A 23,187-nucleotide genomic window follows, 5' to 3' on the forward strand; every position below is an offset into this window, starting at 1 on the left:
GGGAAATTCTATGCTCCAGCATTACACTGATATTGCTTCCTTGATGCAAATGCACCACTGTAGCACATCTGCTGAAGACATGCTATGCATGTGGAAGAATGCTCTCCCATTGGCAGCATCGCTCCACTTAGGCGAAAAGTGGAAGCTGTGCATCTCCTGCCAACACAGTGCCGGTGTGGGCAGTGTGAAACTTCCATTGCCCTGAGTTCGGTCCCTTTTACTCCCCCAAGTGACATAAATTATATTGACATAGGCTGTAGCACAGACTTTCCCTTTAACACTGCCAACCCTAGTTGCTGAAATACAAATTATGTGAATCCCTCTGCTCTTTGTTATTGTTTAGATTGCACCAGATGTTTCCATTTGTTTTCTAGTTGCCTTTTTTTCTCAATTAAGAAAAAGTTTCACTTTTTAAACCTCTCAGCTATTTGGAACTGTGTTGCTCTAAACCTCATTTTAAGTTGGAGTGGCTAATTTAGTTCTCTTTTCTTTCATAAAGCTAACAGATGTCTCTTGCATGATTTTAAAAATACTTTTGTTTCTGCCACTTCAAAAGATGACTTACTGGATGAAAATGTTATGTTTTTTTTTTAAACCAAATATATTTTTGAACTGTGAGAAACCTGTACAAACTTCTGAGGGCTTTAAGCAGCTTGGTTATGGCTTTGTTAGCTGATTTCCGATGACTAGAATTATTGCTATCAAACTGTGTGAAATATTTCCTACTACACAATATCTTAACTCACTTGTTTACCGAAAGGTGTATTGAAAGATTCTTAAATAATACTAAGCATGTATCTAGTGCTTTATGTCTTCATCTACAAACATTAATGTTTATACCCTTTCTCCCTCTCCACAATTACCATCTCCCTTTTCAGATAGGGAACCTGGGGCATAGCTAGTTGATTTGCCCAAGAACACAGCGTAAATATCTGACAGACCTGGGAATTTAAGTTCCTGCATTTTATCTGCATGCATAGTCATCTAGACATTGCTACCACTGAGCCATTTTAAACTAATATTTAGATCAAGGTGAAACACCACAGCAAATTTTCCATATTCTGAAAATAGACATATGGACACGAATGCATTCCTCCTTTTTCCTTTCTAAAAATGTATTAAGTGCTCTGGAAAAAGGCACTTCACTTTATTTGCTCGGGCTAGATAAACCATGGGCAGCAGCATTGCAAACTTCCTTATATAATTTGAACCTCTCTAGTCCGGCACACTCTTATCTGGCAACATCCGTAATCCAGCATGATTTTAGTTAGATGGATGACCACTTATCCTGGGTGTGACTGTTTCCTGTGGTCCCAGTAACTTTGTTTACAGCCACCAGTCCCAGTTCTGTGTTCTGTGCTGTTATTGAGCAGTAATTTACCCTGAAATTAGTGAAAGTGGAAGTGTTGGTAATGCTGGTAGACAATATTGATCACCTGTGGTCTGGCAAATTCTCTTGTTTGGCATCTGTCAGGTCCTGAGAGTGCTGGACTAGAGAGGTTTAACCTGTAGTATCTTATGAATGTGCCTGCATCTCCGTTAAGAAGCAACTACCTCTAAGGGAAAAAAGATCCTGTAGCTCAGCTTCTATAACACTATTCATTGGGGTCTCTGAGGGTGTGAATTAGTGTCATATGTTTCTGATGTTTTTTTCTTATTGAGCCATGCATCTGCTAAACATTGAATACACATCACCATTTAAGGGATGCTATTAAAAATACAGTAGCTGGCAACAATTTGTAGTCATTTGAAATAGCTCTCTGAAGAGTTCCTGTATCCCATTACCATTTTTCCAATTTTATAATAGAGAAATGATTGACCTGCTTACAAAAAAAAAAAAGTAAATTGTACTACTCAGTACGAAATCTAACTCCAAAACTCTGGTCCCAATCTGGCCTGACTGATTTGTTGCAAAAGCCCAGTTTCACAAAGGGTGCTAGTCAAGATGCTGTGACATATTCCTTCCATTTTTATGAGTGTGCTAAGCTCTAACCCTGTGGGCATATATTTGTTCTCTGATTTCTGTTGCTCCTATTGGTTTCTATAGAAACATGTATAAAACATCTGTGAGAAGAATGGATCCTAGAATTAGCAAGCCTAAGAAGCACGTAGATTACAACAATATCTGCTTCCCATCAGTGGCAAATAAATATAACTACTTACCTGCCTGGATTGTGAAGTCCATGTGCAAAAATTTCAGGAGGTTGATTGGTGCTGTTAAAATGTGGGTTGCTCCGTGGTATGGAATAAGGAACATTGCACAAATCAGTATCTACGTCCAGGCGTAATACAGAACCTGTAAAATCACTGAGAAAGTTGGAGGATAACATAAATTATTTTTAAAAAGTATTTCTGCTGCTATATTTCACCTATAAAGGACTAAAATAAGGCAATAAAGGGAACCACCTATGTCACTGAGCCATACGTGGGTTACTTTAAAGGAACATAAGAGTCATCGGCTGTGTCTACACTACAATGATCCTTTGAAAGAAGTTCTTCTGGAAGAGATCATCCAGAAAAAATTCTTTCAAAAGATCGTGTCAACACACAAAAAAGCAGATAGAGAAATCAATCTGCTCTTTTGATAAAGAGAATCCATAGGGTCCCCGCTCTTTCGAAAGAATGGGCCAGGAATCAAAAAATTCAGTGCCATGAAGACTGCTCTTTTGAAAGAAGGGCCTGCAGAGCATCTACAAGTGCTTCCCCCCGCCGCCCCCTCCACAAGACCCTTTTGAAAGAAGGCTCTTTGCCTGATCCAGGAGAAGAAGAGCCCCATTCTTCTGATTTTTTTTTTTTTGGATTGAAATTGCATTTTGTGTGTAGCTGTTCCACATGTTCTTTTGAAAAAGGACCTGATTTTCCGAAAGAACTTACTAGTGTAGACACAGCCATTGAGACTGCCATCCCTGATCTGATCAATGGTTTGTCTAGTTCATTAGCCTGTCTGTGGCAGGATTACGTTTAGTATTTCTTTACGAAACAACTGGTCAGTAGGAGAAATTGGTTTAAGCCCCGAAACGTCCCTTTTATGTTTCATCCTATCTTAGGTAACTGTGGATATATTCATTATATAGCCATACAATGTGTGTTTGTATATTTAATATGGGTTTAAATCCTTGTTCTTGGATTCAGGGATTATATGTAATGGCAATGTATTCCAAAGGTTATCTGAGGCTTATGTAAAAATAAGCCACATTCACACTCTGAATGGAGCTTTCATGGGAAAGGCTGATATTAATAGTGAACAAGATTTTTTTTATGCCAGAGAATAGGATAAGGCAAACACATTTTCTCATAACATCCATGATAGAGCTTGGAAAAGGATATTCTGTATTATACTATCAAAACCTCTTTGCAAAAGCATGCATTGACTAAATGTTTAAATGAATTGCTTTTCTGGCCTGCCCCATATCCAATTGTCAGTCTGTTTCAGTCTCCATTAATGCATATGCATTTACAATAAAATGTTGGAATTATTCCTAAGTCTTGCCACTGAAGATATGCTTGTTCTGCAGCTTTTGGAACATCTGCTTGTCTGTCAGAGATGACCAAGCCTTTGAGAGCCCCATCTCTTATCAGTTAGGCTATGTCTATACTAGCACCCCCCCTCAAAAGGGGGATGCTAATGAGACACATCGGGATATGCTAACGAGGTGCTGCAATGAATATGCGGTGCCTCATTAGCACAAGGGCAGCCGCGGCACTTCGAAAGTGTCACTTTCGATCGCACGTGGCTCATCTACACAGGGCCCTTTTCAAAAGGACCTCTCAGAGGTTGAAATCCCCTAATTCCTATAACCAAATAGGAATAAGGGGATTTCAACCTCTGCGGGGTCCATTTGAAAAGGACCCCATCTAGATGAGCCACGTGCAATCTAAAGTGGCACTTTCAAAGTGCCTCAGCCACCATTATGCTAATGAGGCACTGCATATTCATTGCAGCACCTCGTTAGCATATCCTGATGTGTCTCATTGGCATTCCCCTTTCAAAAGGGGGGGTGCTAGTGTAGACACGGTCCAGATGACAGAAGATCTCTCCACCTGGTCTCCTTATTCTAAATGACAAGTGAGTGTTATGCCAAGCATAGTTTACCACAATCAAACAGGGACAAGCAGATGGACAAAGCTGTTGGAGCAGCACCTGAAATAGGATTTTTTCATTTGCTCTCTGAGGGTTTGTCTACGCTTCCATGAAGACAACCTGGAGTTTGATTTTGCACATCTGGTAAAGCAGCATGAAACTGATCAGTCTAGAGTCAGCAGGTGACCCCTGTACTCCTTGATATTGTGAGGATTAAGTTAGGTCAACGGGAGCATTTCTCCCGTTGGCGTTCCTTAGTGAAGACAGTCGCAAAAGTCAATTTCCAGTACATCGATTCTAGTTATTCAACTGCCATAGCTAGAATTGTGCATCGGAAATTGACTTTCAAATCTATGGTAGACTTGGCCTGAATGTTTTTCTGTATGATGCAGGGATGTGATTTACCTCATTAGCCGTGTCTACATGTGCACGCTACTTCGAAGTAGCGGCACTAACTTCGAAATAGCGCCCGTCACGGCTACACGTGTTGAGCGCTATTTCGATGTTAACATCGACGTTAGGCGGCGAGACGTCGAAGCCGCTAACCCCATGAGGGGATGGGAATAGCACCCTACTTCGACGTTGAACGTCGAAGTAGGGACCGTGTAGTCGTTGCGTGTCCCGCAACTTCGAAATAGTGGGGTCCGCCATGGCGGCCATCAGCTGAGGGGTTGAGAGACGCTCCCTCTTCAGCCCTGCGGGGCTCTATGGTCACCATGTGCAGCAGCCCTTAGCCCAGGGCTTCTGGCTGCTGCTGCTGCAGCTGGGGATCCATGCTGCATGCACAGGGTCTGCAACCAGTTGTCGGCTCTGTGTATCTTGTGTTGTTTAGTGCACCTGTGTCCGGGAGGGGCCCTTTAAGGGAGCGGCTTGCTGTTGAGTCTGCCCTGTGACCCTGTCTGCAGCTGTGCCTGGCACCCTTATTTCGATGTGTGCTACTTTGGCGTGTAGACGTTCCCTCGCAGAGCCTATTTCGATGTGGTGCTGCGCAACGTCGATGTTGAACATCGACGTTGCCAGCCCTGGAGGACGTGTAGATGTTATTCATCGAAATAGGCTACTTCGATGTAGGCTTCATGTGTAGACGTAGCCATTATGTGTCTGTAACCTTTATTATAGCCCATTTGCTACTTCAAATTGGCCTGTTTGGGGGCAAAAGTCATTTAGGAGAGGGAGCCTTTTGACATGATTAGATTAAGGCTGTCAATTAATTGCAGTTAACACATGTGATTAACCAGAAAACAAATTAATGTATTATTTTTTTAAATGCACACTTCTGGAGGACACATTACTTAGTGGTGGATGGCAAGGGAGTGAGGCACCAGCTGTGGCAGAAATCAGGAGGCAGCCAGGCGCAAGAGACTCTGTAATGAGGGCTGGCCTTATGGGTGGGTGAGGGAGGACATTCCATGTGCAGGGTGTGATGCCCTGCTCTCAGACTTTCCAGTGGGAGGGACGGGGGGACAAATGGGGCAGTTGCCCTGGGGTCCAGCATTTCAAAGGGTCCTGGAGCTCCAACTGTTACTGCTGTCAAAATAGCGGTGAAGACAGTGATGCCTAGTAGCCTGAGTAAAGAGATTCATGTTTGTCCTTCACTGTTTGTTCTGACTGGTCACAACACCGCAGGATGCAGATGTCTGACCCTAATTATTGCTGAAAGGCAGAAAACAAATAACTAAGAAAAAGTAACCTATCCATTTGTAAGTTTTGTACCTTAAACCATCCATCTCCTCCATATCGTCTAGAGTGATCATTCCATCACCAAGGAAAATGTATAAGAAGCCATCTGGACCAAACAGAAGCTGTCCTCCTAGATGCTTTCGGTGTAGTTCTGCTACTTCTAGCAACACCCTCGCTGTTCTCATATCAGCCTGGTGTGGATTTTTCCTGTGGTATAAAGATATAAAAATAGATGCTTAGACTCAAATGTCAGAAGGGATCACCATGATCATTTAGTCTGACCTCCTGTGCATTGCAGGCCACAGAACCTCAACTGCCCGTTCCTGTGATAGACCCCTAACTTTTAGCTGAGTTACTGAAGTCCTCAAATCATGATTTAAAGATTAAAGAGAATCTACTATTTATATTCACTTAACCTGTAAGTGATCTGTGCTCTCCCTCCCCTGCTCTCTGCCAGTCTGACCCAGGGGAATATTCTTGTGCCTTTTCTTTTCAACTCCAAATATGTTACAGTTAGAGCTGTACGTGGGCAAGACCCACCAACCATACACCTGAAAAAGAATTCTCTGTAGTAATCCAGGGGTCTCACCATCTAGCTAGTGGTGCTGACACATGCCACATGCCAAGTTGGGAGAGGGGTCCTGGCTCTGTGCCTGGAAGGGGCAGGGCCAAGAGAGGAAGGGGTGGGGGCTCCACTCCCTGACACCTGTGGACAGCCAGAGCAATGCTGCTGCAGCAGTTTAAGGGGGTCCAGAGTGCCAGCCATCACTGGTGACAAAGTGGCAGTGGCTGTGGCTCCAGGGCCCTTTGAAATGCCAGGCCTGGGGTTCACTGCCCATTCCCCCTACCCCCAGTGGCCCTGCATCTAGTATCCCCTCACTGGAGATATCTGCTTCTAGCAGCCACTGATCAGCTACATGACATTCTTAATTTCTTATTTTTAATAATAAACAAATTCAGTCAAATGGCAGAGCAGCTATTATAACTCTATAGTAAAACATCAAACAATTTCTCTGAAATTGCTATGTCACAAAAGATATTACACAGGATATTTTGGGACCAACTGTAATAAAAATGAAATTTGAAAGTGTATTAAAAACAGAATGAGGCAATATGCTCACTGTTGTTCCAAAACTATTGCTTGAAATTAATCAAGTGGTACTTCCTGAAAGTACCTAAATATACCTATCATAAATGTTACAGTTAATTTTAAAAATAAGGAATACCAAAGAAAGAACTGATATGAACAGTTTTTTGACTTTTAGACTTTTAATTGTACCTGGATACTGTGTACTCCACAACCCTAAGGATGTGGTCATGAGGGCCAATGGCCCACCGTTCTTGGTTGGTGGTATACGACGCATACAGCTTTCCATTTTTCTTATAATTGGGATGGAATGCAAGGCTTAACAGTCCTCTTTCATCTCCTCCCTGCGGCCAAATGAAAAACACAAAGAATTGTGAAGTTAATTATGTTCTTTATTGTGTTTCAGCAGAAACCCCAAAAAAGTCTTTCTTATGGATAATCTTTGCACAAACTCTTTTCTTTCTTCCCTGACTACTGCACAAAAAGGATTATAAAACATTTCACTTTCAGCTACTCTTTAAGAGTTAGAACAAGACAATTGTCTTGCGTAGTTATCTATGCACAAGACTGTTCTACCACTTTTATGGAGTGATTTGTGTATGTAATCTTTAGGAAACCATGAAGACAAGTTTAAGTGCTGTGAAGAATTCTTTTCTGGGTTACTAGGCTGCTTGTAGTTCGTAGAAGACAAATAAAAAGGTCTGTAATCAGCAGCCACTTCTAATCCAAGTATCCAAAATCTAAAACACAGTGCTGTCTGCCAACTCCCACTGTCTTGGCAATATGTTTAGAAAACAGTTAAATTGCTTGTGTAATATGTAAACCTTTGTTTTACCCTGGAGGCAGCTACATTAGTTGTCACAACTATGGTGGTCTGTTCATCATAGCTAGCGTACTGTAGGTAATAAGCAACCTCGGTCTGTCTGCACAGAAACCATAGTTTTACATGTGGCCCTTCAATGGAAAGGTTTTTGTTATTCTTAAAAATGAAAATAGAAAATCCCCAAACAACTTTTCTTGTTATGATTACTACCTAGATTTGTACAGTTATATGTTATGCATCAAGCCTATATAATATACTGTGACAATGCAAATACCAGTGTACTTAAATAGATGGCAATTTAATCTTCTGATTTCTAAAAATGTCATTTTACCATGTCAAAAATTTCATTTTGCTGTATTTAAATAAAAAGACAACATAGAGATTTGTTTTACCCAGTTGTAGAAGAGCACATAAATGAACAGAATATTTTAATCAATGGTTCAAATTCAATTCATATGTGTCTGCTTATATCATGGCTATTTGGTAGCTGAGGATAGGATTCCTTAGACTTTCAGAGCTGGTAATCTCCTTTGCAGATTAAGAAATACTTTTTGATCTTCTTCCCTCAAGACTATTACCGCCATTCAAATGCAGGGAAATTTCTTTGTAACCATAACCACACCTGTGATAAATGAATATGAAGTTATGAATTAAAAGGAGAGAGAAGTCTTCCAAAAATACATGCAATTCATTGTTACGGATGAGCCTTTCTTGGCTGGTGGGTATGTTCAACATGAGGCCTCATTTGGAAAAATGCAGTTTAAATGTATTTTCAAATGAGAGATGATTCTGATACTTTGTTCATATCACAACCACTGAAGAGAAACCTGACTTAGAGAAATGAGGGTGAAAATAGGATGAGACTTTTTGTAGTTTGTACCACTAAAACTGCATACCCCTTTTTGAGAGGAAGCCAAAACCAGCTGAGCTCTTTTCCTAGAGAAAGATGTCAGCAGAGACATCTGCTACTTTGTCTTGCAGTGGCCTAGTCAATGCTACTGAGTTACCTGCATCAGAGATAATGGTGTTAGTAATCCATAGTCCTGCAGCTGGGTCATGTATGACACACGCATGACAACTTTGAAGAGCAGCGACGCGTATGTTTGATTGATGCTCGTGAGAGGAAGAAAGCAACAGCAGCAGCTGCACAAACAGAGCCAGGACAATTCCCTTGCCCCCACTGTGAACGCCCATGCCGTTCAAAGCTTGGACTCCTCAGCCACATGCAAGTCCACAACCTATGAGCCTGTGCAAGCTCAAGACGTCATCGTTGGACATGATGGACTACCTACTGCACCTGGGTCTGAATTTATTTTAGATGTTGATTTGAGTTCCTGAGAGTTTTGACCAGAGTCTTGTCAATCTTGACCAGCTTGACAGGGTGCATCTACACGTGCATTCCTCTTTTGAAAAAGGCATGCAAATGAGGTATATATTTGCATATGTGGCACCTCATTTGCCTATTCTAATTTCAAAAGAGCTTCTTTTGAAAGACGATAGCCAGTGCGGATGCTGCTCTTTCGAAAGTAAACCCCATCTTCGAAAGAATCCTTCTTCCCATTAAATAAAGGTTTGAAATTAGAATAGGCAAATGAGGTGCCAAATATGCAAATTTATACCTCATTTGCATTTGACTCACCTCATTTGCACACCTCTTTCGAAAGAGGAAGGCAAGTGTAGACGCACCCATAATGTCTGAAACAGGAAGCTAATCTGATTTTTAAAATTACAGGATGTAAATTTCCAAGTTTCCTGATGCATGAGTCCATGCTGTTGTGTGTAGACAGACACTCCTGTTCTTCCTTTGGAGAGAAGAATCAGCTCATTTAGATGCTCAAAGATGGAAACTCACATGAAGCCTAGCACCCATGGGCTGTGGCCACACTAGCCCCCTCCTTTTGGAAGGGGCATGGTAATGAGGGATTTTGGAAGATGCTAATGAGGCGCTGCCATAAATATGCAGTGTCTCATAAGCATGACGGCCATGAGTGATTCGAAAGTGCTGCTTTCAAAATGCACGCTGCCCATGTAGACGGGGGCTGTTTGAAAGGACCCCCCGATTCTGAAAGCCCCTTCTTCCTAAAACCACATAGGAAGAAGGGGCTTTCAAAGTCTGGGAGTCCTTTCAAAAGGCCCCCATCTACACGGGCGGCATGCGATTTTAAAGCGGCACTTGCAAATTGTGTGCAGCTGCTATTATGCTAATGAGTCCCCTGCATATTTATGGAAGTGCCTCATTAGCATCTTCCAAAATCCCTCATTACCATGCCCCTTCTGAAAGGAAGGGGCTATCGCCGCCACAGCCATGGTAAATTATTGAGGACATCAGCAAGGGGAGATAGTTGATCATCCTTTTCCTAATTTGAAGATTCTGTTTCGCATTTTATCTTATGAAAGCCGTCTCCCCTCAGTGTGAAAGATAAGTTGTTGATGCAAGATCGTCACAGAAGAGGACAGACAGAAAATGGAATGGAGAGCTTTTAACGAAGTTCACTACTTTAACAGCTTCATGAAGGAGTTGATACAGGTTTCCTGGCATTTTCTTAGCAGCTAGAAATTGCTGGCATATGAAAGAAACACTGAAGCTATGAGGCACTATGTGTGATGTTTTGCACCCATGCAACCAGACTACTATTCTTATTTGCCATTGGCTTGGCAATATTTCCAAAGATGGCAGTGAATGTGGAAAATGTTGATTGTCTTAGATGAGCAGTCTCCTGTTTGTCCTGTCCCAACCTCACAAATTAGTAAGTCACCTTCAACAGAACCTTAATAAATGCCTTTCTGAAACGCTGGAGCCCCTGCAGCACCAGAGACATCACTTGACTCAACAAGTTGAATTAAGTATTTGCTTTCCCTGGCTTTGGAAAGCAAGTACTCTGCAAGAGTCTCAGCCATGCCACTAATGAACATGAACCTGCATTAATTGTTGCAACTTATTTTTCAAATTTGGTAGTTTCTCTAAGTCCTGCATCTTTTGAAACCATATTTATTGTACAGGTCAGGATACCATTTTTGCAGTGGTATAAACCAGTTTTTGTTGTTTTGTTTGTAGAATACCAAATAAAATATCTGTAGGGAGTTCATTTGATGCTGCAAATCAGAGTAATCTAGTCTTGCTGATTTTTTTTTTTCCCCCCAAGGCCTCAAGTTTTCTAAGAAAAGAATTAACTTTTTCTTTCGTAGTCATCTTTGAGATAACTTGCAGCTATACTTTCCAAAAACAGGCTAATTTTCTGAATCACCCCTAGACTGCCGCTAATCTCCACCAAAATCTGAATGACACACACAAGTTTGTGTGAACCTCAGAAAGTATTTTCACGTATTAGCCATTGGCACCTTTCTTGGCAGTCTCAGCATAGAGTCCGTGAAATTTGAAACTATTCTCTCATGCCTTTGAGGCATACCAAACTAAGGTGAAACATACCGGCCAAAGAGAGCAAGGAAGCTGGGACTGCCACTTTCTGTGCAGTCCTGGAGACTGATTGAGCGCTCCTTTAGTTGGTGATTGGTCACTTTTCACCAGCACCACATTTATTTTAAAAATTCTTTTTTCTATCAATATGAAATATTGTGCCAGCACCTTTGCTTCAGCCAAGGAGTACTTGATAATCCTTATGGGGGTTGAATACAGTGATGCTGTAGAGAGGGGAAATGTTCAAATTAGTTCAGTTTTAATCTTGGACCACACATTAAATAATTTTATGATAAAACATGGTAATTGTGTAATGTCACTACAGACACAGTTAAGCTGTCTATGTTCCTTATCTTATAGAATATATTTGGATTTCTTTTAAGTGTTACCATAATTTGAAATTTCATGGGCTTATGATGCCCATTTTAGGTAAACTACAGCATCCCTGTAATGGTTTTTTAATTCCTAAATTCCTAATCAGGTAATGCCATCTTAATGTAAATTTGTCTGGAAATTGATAAGTCATTCTCCAATATTTTGAATCTAGATTTGCAGGCTAGATTCTTAATTCATTTGTACCCAGGCTAAACTGGAGTAACTCCATTGACTTCAACTGTGTTGCTTCAGCAGTACTGTGAACAGTTAAAAGATCAGTAAAAAAGTATTTTTGTTTCAAGTCAGTAGCTATCACCTGTGAGAAGACACAGACGGAGAAGAGTTTTTGAGTAACAATGTCAATCTATTTAACTGAGGTGAAATGTGAGGTTTTAAGGGTGACCGCTGTAACTCTTAACCCATATCATCTAATCCTTTTTCCTACCACATGCAAAATTGGACTCCTATATTTTCAAGCGCTTTGTCTAGTCTAATTGTCAACAATTCCAGTCATAAAGCTACAAATGTTTCCTTTGAAAAGCATTTCATAGTCCAATTTGATTTGAGTGAGGTAAAATAAAGATGTGTTCTGGACTATTCAAATTTAACTTGGTAATTAATAGCATCTTTTCACTTAAAGAAAAGGGTGTGTGTATACGTGTGTGTCCAAATATTTTGAAAATATTTTGACTCACAGTATGAAATCACTTCTGCAGTAACTTTTTACAATATCAAAACAAAAAGCAGTTAAGTAGCACTTTAAAGACTAGCAAAATAGTTTATTAGGTGAGCTTTTGTGGGACAGACCCACTTCTTCAGACCATAGCCATACCAGAACAGACTCAATATATTTATTGAGTCAATATATTACTCAATATTATATATATAAATATTATATATATATAAAAATATTACTCTATATTTTTACAATATTTATTTGAACATACTGCTATACAGGCTATTCTGTGTAATCTCTTCAGGTAGTTTCTTTTCATTTAGTCTGTTTCTCATGTTGTAAGTTCCATTACATATCTGCATGATCATATGTTTGATTTTGGGGGCTTTCTGTAAAGTATATTAAGTATGATTTTGGTAATCTGAAAGCTGTTATTAGGATATAGCCTGTGACTTTTTGCAACCCGCTTCCCACTAGCTAATGGAGTTTGTACCAATAAGTAAGGATAAAAGGTTACAGTTAATATAAGAAAAGCCAACAGCTTCACTCATCCTCTGAAGTTAGGGAAAAATTAATTAGGAACCCCCAATTTCCCTTGGAAATCTCAACAGAGCCTCTTCCTGCTTGAATCGCCTTGCCTTATTGAATGATATTGTAGGGTTCAGTATCAGCATCAGATTCTCTGCCTGGTCACAACTAAATCAGCATCTCTCACAAATTTTGTAGACATGCTGTTCTAGCATGTGAAGTGAATTTGAATACTGTCAGTGGGACCTAGCAGAAAGATTACTGCATGGGCATACACTGCCTTCCACAACCTTATTTTCCTCCTTCAAAATACAGAGGAAATGGTGAGCCTTCCAGTGAAAGGTCAGGAAAGAGATGGCAAACAATAGGAGAGAGAGAGAAAGCCATGAATTGGTAGGAAAGGAGATTGGAAGATACTACATAAAGGATCCAGATATTCAGAACACAAATCCTGTCCTATCAATAATCCAAAATAAATAACTTTGGTTTTTTTCCTAAATATCTGTACATTTGCATTGAAGGGGCCTCTGACAGAAAGAAGACTTGTAAGTTATGACATTTACCATAAGGAGAAACAATTACGCCTATAGCATGATTGTGCGTAGTGAGTATATTAGACTCCACCACCAAACTGCTATTTCCATTCTCCTGTTGCACTGCAAAAACCTCCATACACTTGGGGCTGTTTCTGCATCTGTCCTCACTGTACGTTTCATGTGCCAAGACACTGTTTTGGTGGGTTCTGGTAAAATGAATGTGTCCAATAAAGGTATTCATTTTTAGAGCAGTATAAATCCTGTTCAGCCTTTGATTTTTTTTTTAATTCTTTCAGTTTCTCTGACTTTGCTTGATCTCAGAAGATGAGATCTGTATGGCTGCAACACTGAGTTTTCATTTACTTCCAAAGTGTCTGTCTCAGAGAAAGAGAGGCTCAGGGCTTGAACTATTAATGTATCAGGGAATATTTCTTAAACAGCTGCTTGTTTCTTCGTGCCTTCTCTCTGATCCAGTTTATTGCCAGTCCAAATACAGTGGTAGGAGAGGATGCAGGGAGCTCTCCAGTTTCCTCAGAACTCTGTATCTGGCAGTCATAATGTAGCTGCAAACTAGAAAAGGCCGTCTGTGTTGGTAGCGCAGCTTCAGATGGCAGGTATGTCTGGGAAGGGCTCTGCTTCATAGGTTCAGCTATTAGCTATCCCTGATCTGCAGCCGCAACAAGGGTCACTTCTCTCAATATGCCTCTCAGCACCCCAGAGGCTTTAGACAGGGACAGCGCTTCTGGGCAGTTCCACTCAGACTGTGTGAGTCGGCAAGAAAGATGTGTAGCTGTGAGCCTTCAGTATTTAGCAGTCACCAAGCATCATTATGCTTTTTCCTTGTTTATAATATGATGCCTTTTGTCGGGAATCTGCGATTGGGTTGCTAAGTTGTGCTCTATAGTTCCAGATAAACTCTTTGTACACACTAGTTGAGAATGTTTCCTTCTTTAGGTTGCTTTCCGCTCTCTTCAGTTTCTCCTGATGACATCTTTCAACTTCCAATATTATTAAAAGTATGTCCAGGGGTATATTTTGGCCTCAGATACACATATGAAAACCCCATGGAAGCCAACAAGAAGTCCTGTGGCATCCCATAGACTAACAGATATTTTAAACCATAAGCTTTCTTTGCCCCTGAAAGTTTATGCTCCAGTATATCTGTTAGTCTATAAGGTGCCACAGCACTTCTTGTTGTTTTTGAAGACACAGACTAACTCAGCTACCCCTCTGATACTTGTCACCATGGAAGCCAGCGCAAGTTATTTGGGCATTTATGTAAGGACAGCATTTGCTCCAGAGACATTAACAACCCAAATGAACCAGCCACAAAGCAGGAGAAATGTTAGTTCAGCTGTCAGCTAAAATCCAATGCTGATAATTTACAGACTGCTTTTCAAAAGTTTCCTCTGCAGTCACTCAGATACCATTGTGATGAGAGCAGTATGAATATTTGGAGAGGGGAATTCACTGGAATGCTGTAGTTTTCAACTTCCTCATATAAACTGGGTGTACTGCTGTGTGCCATTCAACAGCTTCTGGGATCCATAATGCATGTTGTGATTGATGTGATTCCTATCTGTAATTCTATAATTTGTAGAAAGTATAGCAAGCCACTGAGATGTTTCTCTGTCTGAATGGGTTATTTTGTGCTATCTGAACACATGCAAAACTGTCACTATTCCTCCAGTGCAGGCCATATTTTTTCTTCTAATGTCACACCTACACATACACATTGAATTGTGCAGCTCAGGCACCATTTTACAGGTTTCTTTCCCAAAATTCCTGCAAACAAAAATGTAGTAAACGAGCCCCTAAAGCCAGCAGTTAGACCAATGGAAAGGTGAATGACAATAACATGTTATATGAGAACAATTGTGCAGGAAGTTTGAGGGAAGCTATTTTTGGAATTATTGAGGAATATGAGTGTTTATAGGAATATATTCTATTTAGCAGGCGTGTTCTATATGTATTTTATGCATCATAGTTATGCTAATAGCGAAGAGATTTTTGGTGAGCTTAGTATGTAGACTGGGTTCTCAGGATCCTCAGATATCACTAGTAGATTAAAAATGATCCCACTTGTTCCCATTTTTCTTCTGATTTTAATTAATGCAAGAACAAAAACTTTCATATGCCCTTGATTTACAACTTGTTCTTTCTTTTCCTTACCTTCACAGTCCTTTGTGGAAATCAGTCACTAAATGCTGGACCTCTCACTTCTAGTCCTAGTCCTCTGTATTTTTTAAAAATTCCTCTATTCCAGATTTTGCTGTTCTTCTGGGCAATTCTTTAACTTAATCCAAATGGCAATCCTGGTCCCCTGACAATACAATGCTTTCTTCCAGTCCTCCTAAAGAAAGTATATGAAATTTACAAATCCAGAAACCAAATAACACAAACCCACAGATTGCCTCCTTCACACTCCCCTAGTTAAGTCCTGCTTTAACAAAGCTCCCACTTATTGGTTGGAAGCAGTTAAAAGTTTTAGATTTGCCAAAACCAGCCAATAATTAAGAGGTTCTGGGCAGAGAGAGATTTGACTGGGAGTGTGATTGACAGGAGGTGGCAGTGAGCCCATGTTAGGTCTGCCTCTGGACAGGGAAATTTCAGGTACTGTTCTACTTTAGAAGAACTGGAATAATAGAAAACAGTGGGAGTCAGAACTGGATAAGTGACGTTCACAACAAAGGTCAGATAACCACTGCATTTACTAAAGTTGGTTCAAGAATATGTGAATTACACACTTTTTCCTGCACCATACTGGCCCCTTCAACTGTAGGCAGTGCTCATCACATGGGACAAGCAGGTGGTGGGGTTTTCTTTCAGGGAATGGCAGCTTTAAATTTCACAAGCCCCAACTGAGTGCCTCAGTAGTACAACCACTGTGGGAAGGCAATGAATATGCTCCCTAATATGCTGCCCCCTCCTACTTTCTAGCCACACTTTTTGGAAATTCTGCTTTCCTATACTTCAACTTCCCAGTACTTCACCACCATCAATTGTCCACTGTCTTTGTGCAGCCTGAAACTGAGATCTATTCTGCTGTGGAATTGATCAACCAAGGCAGGTCATGGAAACCCAGTGAATTTGGTTTGTAAAACTTGACTTCAGTAAGCACTACAAAACTTAGGGACAACCATACATTGGCAAGGAGTTTGGGTCAAATGATTGAATAGGACTTTTCCATCTCCATGGGCTGAATGGATATCGTGCCACTCTGTTTATAATATCCCTTTACAATATTGTGAAGGGTGGAAGTGAGAAAAGTGGTCTGAGAAGCAGGCTGATTATATTAACATTAATCAGTGCAGGGACACTTCAATAAAAGACTATTAATTACTTTTCAGTCATAATAAACTTTGATTTTACACTTTCAAAGATTATCCCTTTCAACCCCAAAAGGAAATATTTCTCTGGGCTACATTTAATATTATTTCTAGCTTTTTTTCCTCTATTGGGACACAAAGGCTACGTCTACACGTGCACCCAACTTCGAAATAGCTTATTTCGATGTTGCGACATCGAAATAGGCTATTTCGATGAATAACGTCTACACGTCCTCCAGGGCTGGCAACGTCGATGTTCAACATCGACGTTGCGCGGCACCACATCGAAATAGGCACAGCGAGGGAACGTCTACACGGCACAGTAGCACACATCGAAATAAGGGAGCCAGGCACAGCTGCAGACAGGGTCACGGGGCGGACTCAACAGCAAGTCGCTCCCTTAAAGGGCCCCTCCCAGACACACTTTCATTAAACAGTTCAAGATACACAGAGCCAACAACTAGTTGCAGACCCTGTATATGCAGCACGGACCCCCCAGCTGCAGCAGCAGCAGCCAGAAGCCCTGGGCTAAGGGCTGCTGCCCACGGTGACCACAGAGCCCCGCAAGGGCTGGAGAGAGAGTATCTCTCAACCCCCCAGCTGATGGCCGCCATGGAGGACCCCGCTATTTCGATGTTGCGGGACGCGGATCGTCTACACGTCCCTACTTCGATGTTGAACGTCGAAGTAGGGCGCTATTCCCATCCGCTCATGGGGTTAGCGACTTCGACGTCTCGCCGCCTAACGTCGATTTCAACTTCGAAATAGCGCCCAACACGTGTAGACGTGACGGGCGCTATTTCGAAGTTACTGCCGCTACTTCGAAGTAGCGTGCACGTGTAGACGCAGCCAAACAGTATAATTTTAAACCATTTATGAAATTCATTTAGTCTATCAGTGATGCAAGTTGACTGTGGTCCTCACAGCTGTTGTTTTCTCATTCTTTAGTCATTAGCCATGTATTCAAGACACATCACTACCTGTCATTTATGCTATTTTTAAATTTCATTTTTTCCAAAAAACATTGTTTCCAGTAGGAAGAAAATGTCAACAACTTCAATAAACTTTGTCATCAATCAGCATAAATTTTTGATTTTAAACAGCGTAATATTTCAACAGATCATCACAGCTTCTATTACACCTACAAAAATAAACATGTACCAATTTAAAAAAAATCTTACTGCAGTGCAAAGATCTCCCCAAGCTGTTAAAAACAACAAATTGTCATGTATGTAAACACGAAGCCCGTAAGACTTCGAAATCTGTTCTATTTTAAAGCCTTTTTCTTCTGAGAGAGGAGAAAAGAGAAGTGTAGTGTGTGGGGACACACGGCAAGTTTGACAGTGCTTATGTAAAATGGACCAACCTATAACAAACTCTGCATTCCACTAATTGAAAGCAAATTCATGCTGTGTTACCATGACCATTTTATATGGAAATTTAGGAGTATAATCCCCCACAGAATAACAACAATGATCATCTGTGAGTAAATTAAAAACAGAAAGTTAATTTGTACAGAATGTTGCAATGCTAGGTATTGAGGAATAACCGCTTTCAAGTGAAATGTAGATGAGAAGGGTGATCATGTAATTTTCTGGATATTGCACTAGCCTGTCTTATGAGCTCTTCTGCATCTCCTCTTTGGTTTCAAATCAGCCACTTGGCCTTTCTGTCTGCAAGGAAGTGTGTGTTTACGGGGAATTCATTTAAATATTCTTTGTGGGGATGGATAAAACAGCCAGGAAAAGGCTTAAAGATTTCCATTTGGATAGGTTCTCCGTTCTTAGATATTGTTTTTAGGCTAGGTAGGTAATATGAATAAGGCAAACTGTGCAATGAATGAGGAAATAAACAGTGCCAGAGTGACATAGTATCTCATAAATGCATGTCACACAATTCACATTTTAATAATACACATTACAAGAACTGCAGAGAATGGAGTAGAGACTCCTCATTGATCATGCAGTATCACTGAATTTTTTTTTCAGTACAAAGATGTACTAGGCCATCATGCACGTACAGCATTGCTTGGTTTAAACTGCACACTTTATACACTTAGCATTGTCATTGTTGAAAATTTGCTGTTTATAGAAAAGTGTAATTTCAATGGGTCTTCATTCAGTCAAACCAATACTAATTTCTGCTGGAACAGAAGCACTCCTCAACTGGGGCTATTTCTGTGCCAGATTTCTGCTGTTTCCCATTCCCTTCCCCCCGACCTGCCCCTCCAAGCATTTTGGCATTAAAGCTGTTCAAAAATGTTGTAAATCTTCAACTATAATTAGTGAAATTTGATTGCTTTTGCTATTTTGTTACTTTTTCTCAAAAACACTTACACTTAAAAAAAAAAGTTTGAAAGTTAAAAGCTGAAAGATGACTGAAAATGAGGGCTGGAATGGGAAAGCATATGAAACCGTAACTGTAGTTGTTCCAAGTAGTCAAATTATAATCCTGCCTTCTCAGTGAAGATGAGGGACACACACTTAACAGTCTTAGCCCAGCTACAGATAGACAGAAATATGGAAAAACTATACGTTTTCACCAGCTGAGGAATGCGTGCACATACCCTAGAGATAAATGGAATACCAGTTCATTCCTGAACATCTAAAGAACTTTTGGACTTCAGAAAATTGGAGGCTTGGAGAAGCATATTTCTGCCTATATTTAGCATCAGGCATTCAGCATAGTTTTGATAAGGATGTGACACACATCTCCAAAGCAGATTTCAATTACATATGTTAGTGGTTTTTCAATGGATGATCTGCCAAATGCTTGACATAATCAGAATTTTCATTCCAAAGAGTCCACAGTATTTGTACTCCTCATCGTTTTGTCATAACAAACAATGGGATTGATTTTATTGAGCACTGGACCAATGGGAATAAAATAATTCAGTATATTCACGCATTATTTTATTTTTGTTTTTATGTGCCTCTTTTGTGATTGCTTTACAAAAACATTTGAATGATTTTATTTCCCCAAATACTTGCAGAAAGCTGTGCTTAGTGGTGAATTTTGAACTTATAAATGGGAGAGTTTGCACTGGAAGGTTCATGTTTTATGAGATATCGTGGTACATCAGGTGCAACAGTATGAGCCTCAGCCCTGGCACAGAGTGACTTAAACAAGCCAGAATGGCTGACTACACCTTTTGTTGCTAGAGTTATATATGCACATCAATTATTTTATGTGAATATGATGAGACAAATTTAAACCAATAAATCTTATGGTACCCCCGTATTTGTAAGAATGATGATGCCTTGTGCAAGAGACGTATGGTCCAGAAAGAAAAGAAATTACATGCTAATTCTCCTTAAACATTTGTTTCCATTTGATATTTTAAAGCCCAGTAAGTTCTCCAATCTCATCTTGATTGTTACATCCAACCAGAGAACAGAAAGAATGACTTACGCAGTTAATGAGTAGCTTAGATTTCAAATAGTCCAAATTATTTGTATTCGGCCAACAGATTGAAAAATGCACCTAAATTATCAAGTCAAATCAAATGAAGTATAAATCCAAAGAAATCTTGGTTTGCTCCTGAATATTTTTGGAGCAGAGGCAGAGCCAAATTCATCAGGTAAATTATTTGCTATGAACTATGCACACAGCTCTAGCTCTACTTAAACTGTTAGCTGTTAATTTGGAGACATAAGTATTTTTATGAAATATACCAAATGGAAAAAGCAGGATGGTGTAGAACTTGCAGTTTGTTCTTAGTCACTCAGAATATGTGTATACCAGCAGAAGGATGGAAATCCACAGCAGAGCTGAGAATTGCAGACATGCAGGAAATGTCCATCCAGAAAACTAATTCCATTTGGGTTTGGCTTTAAAATGTGTGAATGAAAAGTATGTTTCCTTCTGAGAATGCAAATATAGCTTTGTACATGGTGGTGAAGGGCTGAGGCATAGCATTGATATGGAAAACTAAAGGGGTGTGTTTGCCTGGCTGAAGATTTATCAGAGTGGAATTTGCATTCATCCTGAGACAATCATCAGTGAATGACCAGGGCAATATCTCAACTAGAGCCAGTCATGAATTTTTAAAATAAATGTTTTAGTTAAATATGGTAGTTCATCGCAACTGAAACTTTCTGTGGGAAGTTTTGGACTGCAAACGTTTGCTTTCAACTTGAAATAACTTTTTGTTTTGAAACATAATAAAAAAGGAAAAATGAACAACAAAAAGGTCAGATGTACACGAAGTGTTTTAAGTGACCCAATTCAAAATGTTCAGATTTTTATCACGACAAATTTCAAAAATTCAGCTATTTGTCTCTTTGGGAAAAGGAAAATTTTTGACATCTCATGTTCTCAAGCATTTGCACAGAATGGAAAAATTGCTTCCTTTAGTCTCAAACTTCTTTGGAAAATCAGTTCATCAAAATCATCAGGGTCATGCACATCTTGATGATACATCATTTGGATCAGAGTTTTCTGTGTCTATTCTTGGTCTGTGATGAATTTCATCTGTTTTTAACAATGCTAGAGCTACTCAGCTCTTGTCCTTGAAACCAACCATCAGTGGAAAGGATCTTTGTTTTTCCACTCATGTCCTCACCAACTTGAAAAGCTTCAGGAGAGATGGTTCCCACTTAGTAATGAGAAAAATGAATGACCTTGCATGGAGAGGGAAAGGTTCTAAGCTCTCTGATTAGTGAGAATTCCGCTTTTTCTCAAGAGAACTTCCTTTTAAGCCGCTAACCTCTCTGGTTACAAACCAGTTTTGCTTAACGTTTCTTTTTGGGGAAGGCTATGGAGAAAGGTGATAGGCTGGGCACTCAAAGGGTGTATCTATACTAGGAACTAATTTCGACGTTAACTTTGAAGTTAGGCAGTACTTCGAAGTAGCCAGCAGAGAGTCTACACACATTTTTCCCTTACTTCGAAGTTAACTCCATTGGGATTTGGGAGTCCAATTTCGAAGTCCTTACTCCATTCCCAGGAATGGAGTAGTGCCCTACTTCGAAGTAGGGTGTGTGTAGACACTCAGCTTCAAAGTTGTACTTCAAAGTAAGCAACTTTAAAGTCATTTTTGTAGTGTAGACACAGCCAAAATGTTTCAAAGCTGTCAAGCAATCAGACCAATCACAACCTAGTTTCAAGCCAGCTCATGCTACAGATTGCCAGAGTGATCAGTGTTCATCTGATTATGATAATTTATGTCAGTGATTTTTATCTTGGCTGTTGTAGATCTGTCAGCAGTTTTCGTCTCTCCTGACAATGGCTAAATACTACTGCAGTGGTTTTCTTAAGACAGGATCCAAAAAATCAAGGTGGACAATTGAAGTCCATACCTAGGTTCTTGCCTTGCACTATGTTGCACAGATTTCATCCTTTCTTCCCCCATGTTGTTTAATATGTGCAATATTGTTCTTGAGTAGGATTGCTGAAAACCATGGGGTAAAACAGCACTTGTGCTAATGGCATGATGTTGTATATATTTTAACTGATGGATTCTGTTTAAACTTTCATCTGCTTGGAAGATTGTTTGAAGGGGTTTGCATGTGTGAGAAGTAGCTCGAGCTGAACCCAGTCCAGCTGAAAATTTTGGCAGATGGGCATGAGTAAATTCTGTGCCTGGCAGCGTGTACTCTGTGAAAACATCCAAAGTTGTCCTTGACTGCACTTATGATGCAGAAGCAGGTGTTGAAGATGATTAGAATGTTGTTCCTACCAAGTTCATCTTTGATGGAATTTACTCCCTGCTCTTTGGCAATAAATGCCATCAAACCCCTCAAAGCACACAAAGCTTGACTATATTGATTCCCTCTGCTTTAAGCTGTCAACAAAGCAGTTCCTTCATTCGCAGTTAATGCATAATTGTATAAAGACATTTACTGTCAAGTGAGACCTTTTTAAACATAAAGTATTGAATTTTCAATATTAGGCAAACGCACCTTGGCTTATGTTCATTGCACACAAATCTTGTCCACCCGCTCCCTCCCAAGTAATCAGGTGAGCATAGACGTATGCATAAAACTGTACCCCTCTAACTTTGAAAATCTAGACCACTTTAATTCTGCATACTTACTGCCAAAAGAGAAGTCAGTAAATTACAGATCTGCTTTGCTGACATATAGAGTCTTAAATGGTTTTACCTAAGGAACCAGATCTCAGTTTACTGCACCTTCCCTGATATCAGCTCCTTTTGATGGCAGTGCCAGCTAGTCTGTCTCATCGAGGAACCATGCATTTGCAGTGGCAGGCCCGATTGGATTCTGTATGTGATGCACTTCTTAAGGAATTGTCTGAATTACGTTTGTCTTGTTTATTTTAGTATTATATATTTCTGAGTGGTATTTATTTTTTTAATTTTTCCATTATATATTACAAATTGCTGTTTTGACTGTGAAGCATTTTTGTGGAGATGGAGATCATTAATAAGCAATTACTTTATTAGAGTAAGTACGTCCTACCTACACCTTTTAACTTGAAGCAATATTTTTCAGTCAATGCATATAAGGTTTTTCTTCTTACAAAACAAAGTCCTTTTGGAGTCAGATTTCCTAAATGAACAGTTCCTGAGTACATGGATCTCATTTGCCTTATTTTGTGTCAGTCCCCAGATGTTTGAGAAAACAATGTCAGCTCAGCAACGAAGGGTCCTGTGGCACCTTATAGACTAACAGAAAAGTTTTGAGCATGAGCTTT

At 40.0% G+C, this 23,187-nt stretch overlaps 2 protein-coding genes across 3 annotated transcripts in view; one reads left to right on the plus strand and one right to left on the minus strand.

Annotated features, from left to right (window-relative positions):
* Positions 1 to 23,187, plus strand: part of ANAPC10 (anaphase promoting complex subunit 10) — a 406,696-nt gene that overhangs the window by 198,078 nt on the left and 185,431 nt on the right. The window lies entirely within an intron of this gene.
* Positions 1 to 23,187, minus strand: part of HHIP (hedgehog interacting protein) — a 97,251-nt gene that overhangs the window by 30,284 nt on the left and 43,780 nt on the right. For both annotated transcript variants that reach the window (XM_074991911.1, XM_074991912.1), the window contains exons 5-7: positions 7,041 to 7,192; positions 5,795 to 5,968; positions 2,164 to 2,307 (exon numbers count right to left, since the gene is read on the minus strand). In XM_074991911.1, the coding sequence (XP_074848012.1) occupies positions 2,164 to 2,307; positions 5,795 to 5,968; positions 7,041 to 7,192 (470 nt within the window). The remainder of the gene's footprint in view (positions 1 to 2,163; positions 2,308 to 5,794; positions 5,969 to 7,040; positions 7,193 to 23,187) is intronic.

The sequence above is a fragment of the Carettochelys insculpta genome, chromosome 4 (genome assembly GCF_033958435.1).
Source record: "Carettochelys insculpta isolate YL-2023 chromosome 4, ASM3395843v1, whole genome shotgun sequence".
Taxonomy (NCBI): Eukaryota; Metazoa; Chordata; order Testudines; family Carettochelyidae; genus Carettochelys; species Carettochelys insculpta.